The following is a 13175-nucleotide window of genomic DNA, read 5'->3' as shown; positions in this document are numbered from 1 at the left end:
GCACCTGCGCTTGCTGCTTTTAAAGAGCAGCGGTTGAAATACGGCTGCATTTCGGGTGGTGAGGGGCAAACTCTGACAATTCTCACTAAACTCCACGTTAGTACATGTTTTTAACATGAGGTGTCAGGCTGAGACCGCGGGGGCGTGCGACCCTGGCCGGGACACGCAATGGCCGGGACACGCATCACCTCGGCCGTGGCTGTCCCTCGGCCCATCCCTTTTCCCGCTGTTCGCGCTCCAGGGTTTATCCAGCGCCTGGAAGCGGCTGTGCCGTACCACCCCCGTCCCTCTGCCGCCGGTACCACCGCGGCGGTGCCGCTGCCGGGGCAGCAGCTCCGGAGCGATCCTCGGTGTCCCGGAGCCGCGTCCGGCGGGCGGTGCGGGCAGAGGGAGCCGGTCCCTTCCCTCCTGCGGGAAGCCCAGAGGCGGCGGTGCCTCCGCCCCGTGCTTGGGCACCTCGAGCCCGCCGCGGGTGTCGCGCTGCCCTCCCGGAGCAGAGCGATGCGGGCTCCGGCGCCGGGCGGGGAAAGGGTTAAGGGTGGGGGGCGGAGGGCCCGGCCCGGCCCTGCCCGCCCCTATTTAAGGCGGCGGTGGGCACGGGGCGGCTCGGTGCGATGGCGGCTCCGCGCCGGCCGAGCGGCGGGGGGCTGCGGAGGGCCCCGCAGGACGGGCGGCTGGACGAGATCAACAAGGTGGGGCTGGGGCCGCCTCCCGACCCGACCCCCGTGGGGAGGGGGCTGCGGCGGGGCCGGGCGGGGCAAGAGGAGGAGGAGGAGGGGGGCGGTGGGTGTAGGAAGAGCTGCCGACCCCTCTGCCCAAGCCCCTTTGGAGAGGGGATCCGGCGGGAGGAGGAAGCGGGGTTTCTACGGGGATCGCTTTCTGTCCCCTCCGCTCCTGGCGTTGCCCTCTCGGGCGGCTCTTTCCTCGCCGTGCACCGCACATCGGCGGGTCCGAGCGGGCTGGTAGGCGCCCGGGGGCTGGCTGCTTCCCCTTGGGAACGTGCTCCAGCAGGAATGGGGGCTATTGTTCTCCTGGAGCACTTCAACCTCTCCTCTGCTGTATTGAGCACTTCAACTTTTTCTTCCCGGAGTGAGAAGTTGCTGCTGCTCAGAGCTGACTCCAGCCTTCCTAGCTTTTCATTACAGCGGGTGAATGTGTAGCCCAGGATGGCTGGACGTCCCACAAGCCCTGGGCAGGGGGAGCGGCACCTCCTGGATTAGTGCAAAGTGCACTGGGCTTTGTGCCCTTTACGCCAGGGTCAGGCAAGGTCCTCTCCCCCGAGCTTCAGGCTTGCCCCGTCCCTTGCTTGGCATGGCTGTGGGGGGCAGTTCTGTTGGCATCCCTCCCAGCTAAGAGTGGTTCTGAGGGTGAAAAGAAGGTTTTAACCTTGAAGCAAACAGTGCTGGGATTTCTAGCACTTCTAGGTGCTCCTTTAGTCAGTTGCACCTTGGTGTTACAAGTGCAGAAATCAAATTGCTGTACAAGATGAGAGCCCAGAGGAGATGGTTTCCCCTTGCCCTCACACTGACTAAGCTATGAAAAGTGCCAATATGTTCCACCAGACAGCAGTGAGACAGTAGAGGTGAAGTTTAGGTCACTGGAGAGGGAATTAAGTCATTAGAAATTACTCAACTAATTAGAAATTAGGACGTGCTGCGGAATAAGAGTGGGAAAAGAGGTGTCACGGCATAAGGTGTAGAATAAGAGTACTCAGTTAAAAAGGAGCCTTTGTAACCTGCTGCTGGAAGGCAGATACAGCACACCCTGCACCAAGAAGGTGTCTAGGTGGGTCTTACATATCTCCCCTAGACAAGATGGTGTTGACCCCTAGGCTGAGGATGAAGGACTGTGTTGTACCTACTGCTGCAGTTTCTGCTTCTCCAGAGCCATCCTCCAGCATCACTCAGGCACAAGGTGGATACACAATCCTTAAGCTGGTAGGAGCTGTAGGACTGAGTCTGGGAAGCTGTGCTTCCTGGGATGCTGCTGGTGTGCCACTGCTGTGTGCCAAGGTTTGGGGCTGTTCCTCTTCCCATGCAGGGGATAGGTTCCTGTCTCTCCCCTAAGCTGCCACCACTTCTGTCTTTTCTTTGGGTGAGGTTTGGATGATAAAAATGGAACAAGTGACTTCCCGCTGACAGAGCTGCTTGTTTGCATCCTTGCTGCCCTGTGTGCTGGCTCAGTGCTACGAGACAGGGTTTGAGCAGCTCAGAACCAAGCTGCAGATAGCATGGGTGGCAGATGCCCATGGATCCTCAGAAGCCATTGTGCTCTGGGCAGCAACCCCCACGCTGCTCTGCTTTGCCAGCTCTATGTGGCAGTGGGGGAGTGCAGCAAACAGCCTTGCAGCTCCCTGACACAGGTCTGATACAGAAACTTGGGCTGATACTGTGGCTGGAGCCAGAGAGGGGGTTTCCCGAGCACTGAAGAGCCCTAAGGCTGTAAAACAATCAAGTGCTCCTAATAAAACTTATCAGGCCGAATTCCTATCAGGCTTAATCTCACTGTCTCATCCTAACACTTAGCTCCCTCCAGCCCTGTTTTCCTGGCTGGTTTCTACTCCAGAGCTCTGCTGGGATACGGGTCTGGCAGGCAGTGTACTGAGTGCACATGTGCTGCTGAAGGATAGCCGAGTCCTAGTGCTGACTTCTCTCTTCCAGCCTGAAACACTCCTCTGGGCTTCCCTCTTGGTTGTTCCCCTCTTTTCGGGCAACTCAATCACATTGTCCAGCCTCGTGCATCAAGGTGGCAGGCCTAATCCAGCACAGATTAGTTTCAACCTAGTTTTACCTTCTAATGCGCTGGGCTGCGGGGAAGGAATTCAGCCTTGCTAGAGAGCAGGTGCCTGCTTCTCCCATCCAGGGCAGGCACCAGCATCCCTCAGCCCCTTCCCAGCCCCAGCAGGCAGGGTGGCTGGCATTGAGCACTTAAACATCCCAGTGAGAGCTTGGCCTGCCAGCTGGAGTCACCTTTTTGGGGAGCAAGGAAGGATCTGGCTTTGCTCAGGTTGTTCTGCAGGTACCTGGGACTTGTGTGGCTGAGTTTATTGGCTTAGAAAAGTCTCTCAGCAGCTCAAGAAAGGCTGTTCAGGGCAGGAGCAGGGGAGAGGCTTTTAAAGCAGTTCTTATTTATAGAACATGTCCCTTAAAATGGGAACTTTAGCAAAGGGCTCTAGGAGGAACTTCAGCCACTCTGAGTTTGAGTCACAGGCCCTGGGGACTGAATTCCTGTGTGCCATTGTGAGTGTTGCCTTATCGCAGTCACAGCCCAGCTCACACACAATGTGGAGGGTGGAATGCCTTTCAAATACACGCCCTTGTTGCTTCCTTGCACCTGGAGCAAAAATGTGTTGCTGGTGGGCTATCCAGTCCCCCACCAGTTGAAACACAAAGGAACTGAGTCCTAGTCCTGTGTGCAGTGTCACTTGTATCATGCTGCCAGGGGCTGGTGGGCTCCTGGGCACGTGTCCCTCAGCCATCAGGTATGGATGCATTCCCTTCAGTCTTCACCATTTCTGTGCTGCTTCTTGCTCTCGAGAGACACTGTGCTCTGCCCTCACGTCCCCTGTTCTGCTGGGAGGTGGAAGCTGCTTGCTGCTCCTGCAGGGCAGGAGTGAAGCTGTGACCTGGTGGCCAGGAGGTGTTTTGGCCCTGTTTTGGTTTTTGGTGATGTTTGCCTTCTCCAGAGGCTATTCAGTGGCAATGGCAGTGGGTAACACTACCCTGGTCTCTGGTGACTCCTAATGCTGCTTGAGCCCAGGTCTAGAAGCTGAATTGGGCCCTTTGTGTTGGGCTGGTAAATGATACCCCTGGGTAGAAATAACTGAGATAAATGAAACTGAGTTGGCAAAGAACAGTAAAAGAAGGAACGGGGAATGTTGCTTTTCACCACAGCTCTCAATTTGAGTTGGTGACCATGGTGATGAGGGAAGTCAGTGTCACACTGGTTTGGTGGCCACGGTCTCTGGTGTCCCATCTGGAGATTCTAGGGTGGGAGGAGGGGATGGCAGTCACTTCTGCCCTAGTGGGTGTCCTGAATGAGTGTGCTTGAGATCGCTCAAAAAATGCAGCCTGTGGGCTTCCTGCAAAACCCTAGTTCAGCTGCAGATAAAAGACTTGCCATAGCAGTGGTTAGCTGGCACTGAAGGCTTGAGGGCTCCCTGAGCAGGTCCAAGCTCCCTTGTCACAGTGAGGAAGGAGGGAGCAGCTTGTGGAGTGCAGGCTTGAGGGACCCAGGAGCAGGATTAGGATGACCAACAGTGATGGGCACACAAGGCTCTTAGTGACCCCCTCCTGCCTTCCACGTGAGCATGGGGAGCAGCGGTGAGGAACTCATGCCCAGAGTAGGGAACAGCCTCAGCCCTTCATCCATTAACCCCTCAAGGGGTTTGTCCTGGACAGGCCCTGCATAAGCAGTGCAGATGTTAATGATTTCTCCACTGAAGAATGTGGTGTTGTTGCTGAACATAGATCGAGTCATTAAGCTGGGCTGGGCTGGAGCTGGGCGGTGTGGGAGGGCAGGGACAGGAGCAAGACCCTGCTGCTCACAGCTGCGGGGAGTGTTGCTGGCAGGGCACAGCAGAAGAGCTGGCTGTGCAAGTTGTGGTCTGCCCTTTTGGGTATCTGGAGGTTTTTGAGGTGGGGCTAGGGACAAGTGACTAGAAGTGACCCAGGGTTTCCTTTCCAGCCTGAGCAGTGTAGGGGGAGAAAATGGATATTCAGTATGAGAGAGTTCCTAAGCCCAAAATACCCGTCCTCTTGGGCATATGACGTTCTGCAAACTTTGCCTGCTCTATTTGCAAGCCCTCTGAGTTTATCTAAGAGTTTGAAATCTGAGATAAGAGTGCTTTTTGCAAGGACTAGGAGCCCTTGTTGGAAATAAGTGCCCAATCCACATGCTAAGTGTGCTTAAGGAGAGATGTGGGGAGCTGAAACCTTGGGTGAGCAAGATGAGGGGGTTTCATGCAGTTATTCCAAAAGCAGGTGGGGTCCAGTCCTCCTTCAAGCTGCTGGTGAGAAATCTGAGACATCAGAGGGATTCCCCTTGCGCTGGAATGTTAATGACAAGGTGTGGAGGGATTCAGCCCATTTTCAACTCTCCTGATGCTGTTGCTCAGCTGTGACTCTCTGGGAATTGTGTGGGTCTTCTGGGTAATGGTGTCTTTGCAGGTGCCCTCTAGGATGTTTTCCTTTGCTTCTTTAACCTTGGGGATATTTTTTTCCTGTTTTAGGAATTTCTCTGTGACCCAAAGTTCAGTGATGAAAAAGACCTGGAGGAGAAGTTGGCAGTGTTTAAAGGTGAGAACTAGAGGGTTTCCCTGTCCTTTGAGCCTTACTGTTTGCTCTGAACCAGATTATTTTCCTCAGCACTTGGATTTTACCAGCCTGAGATTCTCTGCCAAATACAAGTGACTGAGCTAGGATGGATGCCTTTCCCCTTGCTTGTGGGACTTGGTGAAACTCCCTGGAGAGGTGTTTTCCACACAAGCCTTTGTGCTTCTCCCACTTGCAGAGCAGGGACATGTCACCCTACAGACATCCTGCCTGGCAGCTGCTGTTACTGCAAAACCTGCTGTGTGGGCAAAACCCTGGGGAGCAGCAAAGGAGGATGGTTTCTGTCTAGTTACCCAGCCAGCTGACTGGCATAATGGACCATCCAATAGCTGGACTCTTTTTTTTTTTTTTTTTTTTTTTAAAATAAGTAGGAGGACTTCATTCCACGGAGCAGAAGTGTCAGCTGCTTTCTGGAGGAGTTGGGGACTTTCTCTCTCCAAAAGTTTCTTTAGTCCTTTCCCAGGCCCTTGACACCAGCACTGATATGTCTAGTCTTGGCCAAAGCCTGACCAGTGTGCCAGCAGATCTAGGGCTTAGGTTTGTGCCTTTTGGGGATAGAGAAACAGACCAAAAGCCTGGAGTCCTCTGGAGCTTGTCCCCAGACTGGTTACAGGACAAGATCTGGCAGGGTTATTCTGGTGTACCCACTTTCTTTCCAAGCAGTGGCTGAAGGCAGTTGAGAAAACATGCCTGCGTCACATTGCCCCGAGGTTTGTCCTCAGCCTGGCTCTAACCAAATAAAACCTGACCTTGCTTCCATTTCAGACATTGTCTACTATTTCCTTTTGAATTTTGGCTTTGCAATCTAGCAAGGAAGAAGCTGGCTGGCATTTTGTGATCCCTTACACCGCTGGGCACAGAGGAGCCTCCTGTGCTCCCCAATCTCTTTGTGTCGCCTTTTGTGTGGCTTTGGCTTTTGGCTGCAGCCCCACATTATTTTTTCCCATCACAATTGGGGCTCTTCAAACATTGCAACTGTAGGTCACAGGCGCAGAATTCCCTGTAACGAGAGCCTTTGGCATCTCCTCCTGCTGCCTTGTGAGTTTGTCTCCGTGGCCTGTCCAGCTCTCCAATGCCTCCTCCAGCTCCCCCAACAATCGGCTCATTGTGTGATGATGGGGGGAATATTTCTTCTCTGCAGTCCTTCCCACTGCCACCCCCCACGCCCCTCCCAGCCTGGGGGAGGCAAAGATGGAGCCCTCATGCAGTGTTTGTGTAAATGTATTTGTGGGTGAGGGACCACGCATGGTTTTTGCCCCAGTATATCCCCGCTGCTGGGGTGGGAGCGAAACTTGAATGTGTGAGCTGAGGCTGATGTAAAGCTGCCTCTGTTCTCTGTACTTTTGGCTAAGTGTCAGCTCAGAAGAAAAGAAAACATGTGCTGGGTATGGACATGGCAGAGCAGGGTTTGTGTGCCCAGGCATATGCAGGGGGGCCTGACCCCAGCCAGGGAGGTGGCACTTCATATGCACAAGGTCATTCTGGTGAGGCAGAGTGTGGGGAGAGGCAGTCCCACATCAAGCATCACTCTGGCCCCTAAGCATGTGTGTTACAGCTCCGATTTCTTCTAGGATTGGTTGCTTGATGCTTGAAGGGAGACATTTACTCCTGCCTGAAGCATGAGCAGCTTTGGTTTGTACACGGTATTTCCGTAGGTCTGTCCTGGTCAGCTCATAGCAGCAGTAATCCGTGGGCTGAGACCCAGGTGAAGACATGCCAAGCCATTCCTCTCCCTCCTGCCCATCAGCCCAGTTAACCCAACACTTTCCTTTGGAAGCACAGATCCTGGGAAGACTCTGATGTGTGAAATAACCACTCTTCCCTTTGGCTCCTTAAATTAGCCTGCCGCTTCTCTGTTCACGCTCATACGCTTGCTGGTGTCCCTGGAGCAGAGGCAAAAGGTCTTTTCCATTTTCCTTCCTGGGGCAAAGGAGCAGCCTGGAAGGGCTTGGTTAATTTGAGTCCTCCGAGGCTGTTGTGGGGAGCGAGTGCTCACTGCAGGGTGATTTCTCCAGCTCAGCATGGATGGATGGTGCCAGCAGGCATCTTGCTCTTTCCATTTAGCAGAGCTGAGGTGATGGGGGGTCCCCTGCAGCGCTGGGAGCTGTAAGCTCTTGCCTGAAGAGCTTAAAGTCTAAATGGGGAACAGCTAGCAAGGGGTGGGGGGTGTGTAGGAAGCTCAGGTGTGCCTCTTCAAAGGGCAGGAACTGCACAGGACTGAGTTCCTGAATTTTTTACCTCAAATCAGTGCTCTGCCTGTTACAGCATGCGAGTTTTTGTCCTGCAAAGCTAACCAGACCTTCTGGAGCATGCCTCCCCTTGAGAATGCTGGATTTGCTCAAGTCAGCAGTGTTTGACAGAAGGCTGGAAGGGCAAACAACCTGCTCCAGCATCACTGTGCCCAGGCATGTTCTTGGCTTCACCCTCTTGATGTGGTCCTTGAGCATCTCTCCTGGCAGGTGCTGCTCTGGGAGTGAGCACAGCAATGGGAGCACTGTGGAGTCTGTCCCTCGTTATTGCAGGCAACTGCGTCATTTAATCCCCCTTCTAATCCGATCAAGCTTCATCTCGGGAGTGCTCCTGGGTTTGTTTTCCTTGCTACTCCTTCTGGGAGGCTGTTCCAGAGCTTTGTTTTTCTGGCTGGAAACCTTTTAACGCTGTTCATAGCCAGCTGATACCTTGTTCTCATGCCAGTGTTTTCCTTCAGCTTAAACAAAAAGCAGCCACAATTACAGAGCACTCAACTCTAGAGCCCTAGAGTTGAGATAATGATTCTAAAACCAGGCATTGAGATGGTCTCCCCTTCTGAACTTTGCATTCAGCAGTATATCAATCTTATCCCCAAATGCTTTATTTCATTGCTGTCAGCAGGCAGTGCTCCAAAGCCCTGTGCACCCCCTGCTCTAGAGTCCTGCTGACTTAATTCTGTGTCTCTTCCAGAGAAATACATGGAGTTTGACCTGAACAACCAAGGCGAGATTGGTGAGTGACTCTGAGGGATGCTGGGCTGGAACCGCAACAGCCTGTCTGCTGCTGAATCTGCTTCTTCCCTCTGCATTGATGGTGTTAAGGAGGAAAACTTGTGGGCTTTTCCCATGTCCAGCCTTCCTTGGATCTTGATTGCCAGCCAGGGGCTTCTTTGGCTCCCCAGCCCCTGCCTTTCAGCTTCCTCAGTCTCTCCTTGCCTATTTCAAGATCTAAGCTCTTCTCAGTGCTGTTCTCCTGAAATTCTGTTTATCTCCTCCACTTCTTTCTGCTCGAAATGCTTTTTTTTCTTCTCTCTTTTTCTCCACTGAGGCCTTCTTCTCAGTCCTCTGCTGGGAAGCTGGGAATTTGGAGCTGGGAAGCTGCAGGACTTTGACAATCCTAGGGCTTGCCTGTCTTGAGGCAGGAGCTGTATAAATCCATGAGCACTTCTGGTGCAGAGAGGCTCTTTGCTTTGCAAGGAGGGGAGCGGAGGGAAGGAAAGAACTTGGGTGTGAGTCTGGCTCAGCTGAGCAGCCCTGCTTTGGGTCCAGAAAGCACCAGTTACGTAAAGTTCCAGCCTCCTGCAGTCCTGGAGCTGACACTGAAGTGTAACCACTTGTGTACTGCGCTTTTCCAGGAGGCTGCTGCCTCGTTCCCCTCCTCCACAAGTCTTCCAGCTGAAGTGAAGCCTGTGGGGAGCTGGAAGAGGCCTGACTTAGGGCTTCCGGGAGGGAAAGGGCCCGCAGGTCTCAGCAGGCAGCAATGCAATGGGAGGAAATGGCCTGTGGCGATGGGCAGGGGCGTCTGCTCCCCACAGCTTGTTTGTCTCCAGCTTTAACCCCGGTGTTGCTTCCCTCCTCCTCATCCTTGTGATTCTTGGCACCACACTCCGAGCTAGACAGCACTGTCCCCATGTGTCTCTGGAGCACTTGGAAAGTTGTCCCTCTTCTCTGAGTGTGTGGTACTTTTATCTTGAGCTGCACAACTGGGAAGTGATGCTCTGTACCGGGCAGAGTGGCAGTGAGCTGTACTGGAAGGCTTCTTGTGGCTTTTGGCAACAGCTTAATGCTGTCAGCCACAGAGTCCGCAGGTGAGGTGGTCTCAGGTGGGAACTCATGGCTCTGTCCCTATGGTTGGTCTGTGGGGTCACCTCTTGACTGCAGCAATTGCCTTGCTCTTGTAGATTTGATGTCTGTCAAAAGGATGATGGAGAAGTTGGGGGCTCCGAAGACCCACCTAGAACTGAAGAAGATGATCTCTGAGGTGACTGGAGGGGTCAGTGACACCATCTCGTACCAGGATTTTGTCAACGTGATGCTTGGGAAACGCTCTGCTGTGCTGAAACTGTGAGTGTCCCGGGATGGAGGCAGGGAGAGCAGCAGGGCACGAGCTGCTGTGTTGGGAAGCTGGGAAGCACAAGCTGTTCTGTCTGGTGGAGCTGGAGCTGTGCACACTCGGTGTTCACAGAGGGAGATGAGGCTCCTCATGCAGGGCAGTCTGCAGGGTGCCATGAGAGGGTGTATAAGCCCATGTCCAGGCTGAGCAGTGGCGAGTGCTCCCAGCAGAGCCGCCTGCTGTGTGGTAGCACAGGCTTCCTCCCATGTGCTCCACGGCAGCCATCCCCCTCCTTTCCAAGGGTGTGCAGGCATTCAGCACTGCAGGACCTCTTCCCGTCTCTTCCAGGAGGATCCTGCTGGCTTTGGGGAACACAGGCTTCCCCTGTGGATGGTGGCAGGATCTGAGTGGTGAATGATGGTCCTGCCAGCACCAGTAGTACTGGCTTCTGTTTCCCACAGGATGCTCTATCCCTGCCTGATTTTGGAGAGACGGGCAGTAGATGGAGATGGGACACATGCTTGAAACAGCTGGCTCGTGCTGGGAGAGGCTTTCTGTGGTACAGGCTGCCAGCACTAGCCTCCCACGGCCCCCTCTGCCCTCTCAACAGGGCTCTGAAAGTGCTGCTCTAACAAATGGCTTCCAAACACTTGCTTGGCTCCATCTCCATCCCATTGAAGCCTGGCGTTTCCTTTCACAGCTCAGAGGCTAGCCCTGCTTTTGTGTTTGAAACCGCCATGAATAGGAGCTGATCCTCTCCATCCTCCTTACCCCTTTTTGAAGGCAGCTTTAGAAACACAGTCAGCTTTCCAGGCAGGTTGGGAGGAAGGATCTTGCACCCACTCTCACATGGTTTCTCTAAGCTGGGACGTGCTTGCTGGCAGAGTCTTCCCACTGTGTGCTGTGTCTGTGTTGGGATGCTCCTCTTCCAAGCACACGCAGACTTCTGACATCCCTGCTCCTCCTTTCTCTCTGCAGAACCAGACTGAGCCTGCAGCCTGTCCTGTATCTTCCATCCCTCCTCCCAACTGCAGCAGCTTTCACAAACAGGTCCCTTCTCTTGCTAACAGACACCCCATTGTCTGTTGGACTCTGTAGGGCAGGAGCAGAAATGTAAAACTCGTCCTAAGAGCAGTGCAGTCCTTTGATCCATCGAGGCAGCTGGCGTTCCCAGCGTAGCTGCAGTCCTCAGGGAGGAAGACAGTGCTAGTGGTTGCAAAATGCTTGAGATTCCTACAGCCAGTGCCTTGCTCCTTGTTTTTGCTCTCTCCCCTGGCTGTAACTGCTGTTGCTTGCTCAGTGTTGGCTTCTAAATGTTCTGCTGTGTGGTTATGTGCAAGGTGGGCCAGGAGTGGTATTTGCTTTTACGCATCAGGAGCACTTGGCATGCAGTGTGTGCCCAGGGGATTTCGGAAGTGGCTGTCTAAATAAAATGTGCTAATCCTCTGGGCTCTGAGAGGAAAACCAGCAGAGACTTTGGGAACCCACTCCTGGTAGCCGCTGGAAAAGCCAGCCTGGCAGCACTGCCCTCTGTTGGCTTTCCCTGCTTTGTTAATTATCGAGTGCCCTTTGTAGGGGAGCCAGATGCTCTTTTTCAGCAGATAATGCCACCCCCAATGATGGATAAAGATGCATTTGCTTTTTTTTTTTTTTTTTAATTGGCAATATCTGTTGTGTTTTGCAGGGTCATGATGTTTGAAGGAAAAGCCAATGAAAGCAACCCAAAACCTTCTGGTCCACCTCCAGAGAGAGACATAGCCAGCCTCCCTTGAAGAGGACAGGCTGTAAAATGGGCACTGTTTGCTTTGCTGGCCTGTAACAGAGGTTACCTGTGCTTTGTTACTCTTTACTATGGACAGTCCTAGTTTTCAACTAACCTGCCTTAGAGGAACAGCAAGGGAAGCTGGAGACCCCCAGCTCGTGTCTTTCTGCTGCATCCCTTAGCCAACTTGATCTGTTAGACAGGAGCTGTAGCACCAAGCGTAACGTGAGACCAAAAAGAACAAAAAATATCCTGTGATTTTACTCTTTCCTCTGCCCTTCCTGCATTTCTCAGACAAGGAGCTACTTTGTTCCCAGCATACAGCTTCAGAGCTGTGCTTGTCACCACAGGTTCCTAATGGTCCTTGCTGCCAGACATGGACAAAGCCCCTGAGGGCGGCTTCATGGGTGCAAAGAAATAAGTGCCTTCTCTGCTCCATCTTCCCATTCCTACTTTGGACTTAGTTCTTCCCCTCCTGACCTCCCCCAAATGCAAATCAGGCTCCCATGTCTGTCTGATCATAAGGGGAATGTGGGAATGTGCTTGGACACAGAGATCTGCCTGTGCAGCCTTTTGGAGTGGGCACAGCTGCCTGCAGGGACAGCTTCTGTCTGCTCTGGGGGCTCATCCTGCAGGCAGATCTCAGGGTCCAACAGCAGGCACTGCAGGTGAGGATGGTTGAAGCCACCTTGGGGACCCCCTTCCTGATAAATTTAGACTTGGGTACAACCAGGAGCATAACCTCTGAACAGGTGATTCTGTCCCATCCATGGAGTCCAGAAACAAGCTGTGATGCCTTTGCAGCCCCACAGGATGCCTGGGGCAAGTGAAACCTCCAGGTGAAAGGAAGCTGAGTGACCAAACTGAGCCCTGCCAGACCAGTTGCAGACGAGGATCTGTCCTCAGGCAGCTGCTCTGTCCCTCTGATTTTTGCAGACCTCCCTGTATGTGTTTCAGCTTGGTCCCCTGGAATTATCCATTTCCCTGATGGATAAGCCCTCAAGTCTGCAAAATAAGAACAGGTGTAAGTATGGAATATGAGCTGGGACTGTGCTATCCATGCTCTGGTTACTGTGGTGATTCTTGTTCCATACACAGTTTCTGGAATCCAGGTGTTTGCTCTTTGCCCTTTCCCTACTCTTTTCTTTAATGTTCTTGACAGCTTTTAACTTTTTTAAAATCATGGTTTAGTAAGTACATTTTTAAAAAAGAAATACAGATGATTAACTCTACTAGGCTGATTGTTCCTGCCAAAGGCTGCACTTTTAAATAATTAAAAAAACAACAAAAACATTTCCACTACTGTTTGTGTGAAAACCAAAAGTGTAATGGAGAGAAAAATTATGAGCAAAAGCAGCACCAGTCTACTTCAAGGACTGAAAATAAATCTTCTGAAGCTCCACTGTGTGTTAGTGTGTATTGTTATCTCCTCTGAAGCTTGGTCCCTGGTTCCTATGATTGGTTGCAGATTAAGGGAGCTGGTTTCCAAGTCTGTTAATATAAACCCTTAAACAGATCCTGGAGATAGGTTTGGACTGTCTTGATCTGATCTTTATCTGTAAGAACTGACTGAAAGCCATGGAATTTGTGTGATGAAATGCAGAGGCCACCTCTTGAAAGCTGGTGCTTTTTTCTGACTTACTGAAAAAGAGCAGGTGCCAGTGCTTATTTTAAGGAATAACTTATTTATTGAGAGCAGACACTTGCAATGCTTCTCTTGAAGGAGGGGGTTTTTTTTATTCTCTCTGCTCTTGAAGCAATTGCCCAAGGTTCTTGTC

At 52.6% G+C, this 13175-nt stretch overlaps 1 protein-coding gene across 1 annotated transcript; it reads left to right on the top strand.

The window, feature by feature from the left end:
- The first annotated feature begins 604 nt into the window (after window positions 1-604).
- On the top strand, window positions 605-12799 carry AIF1L (allograft inflammatory factor 1 like). Its single transcript, XM_032131304.1, has 5 exons — window positions 605-692; window positions 5231-5297; window positions 8274-8315; window positions 9484-9646; window positions 11320-12799. Exons 1-5 carry the CDS (start codon window positions 615-617, stop codon window positions 11405-11407), a joined length of 438 nt encoding a protein of 145 aa, XP_031987195.1. The 5' UTR covers window positions 605-614; the 3' UTR covers window positions 11408-12799.
- Window positions 12800-13175: the final 376 nt, after the last annotated feature.

Source organism: Corvus moneduloides, chromosome 21 (genome assembly GCF_009650955.1).
Source record: "Corvus moneduloides isolate bCorMon1 chromosome 21, bCorMon1.pri, whole genome shotgun sequence".
Lineage (NCBI taxonomy): Eukaryota > Metazoa > Chordata > Aves > Passeriformes > Corvidae > Corvus > Corvus moneduloides.
This window is presented reverse-complemented; position numbering and strand designations above follow the sequence as displayed.

What these genes read in the sequence shown, in the direction of transcription:
- AIF1L (XM_032131304.1), top strand. Translation starts at nt 615, where the DNA reads ATGGCGGCTCCGCGCCGGCCGAGCGGCGGGGGGCTGCGGAGGGCCCCG. An exon ending in GAACAACCAAGGCGAGATTG is followed by an intron (nt 8,316 to 9,483) that starts GTGAGTGACTCT and finishes TTGCTCTTGTAG; the next exon opens with ATTTGATGTCTGTCAAAAGG. An exon ending in CGCTCTGCTGTGCTGAAACT is followed by an intron (nt 9,647 to 11,319) that starts GTGAGTGTCCCG and finishes TGTGTTTTGCAG; the next exon opens with GGTCATGATGTTTGAAGGAA.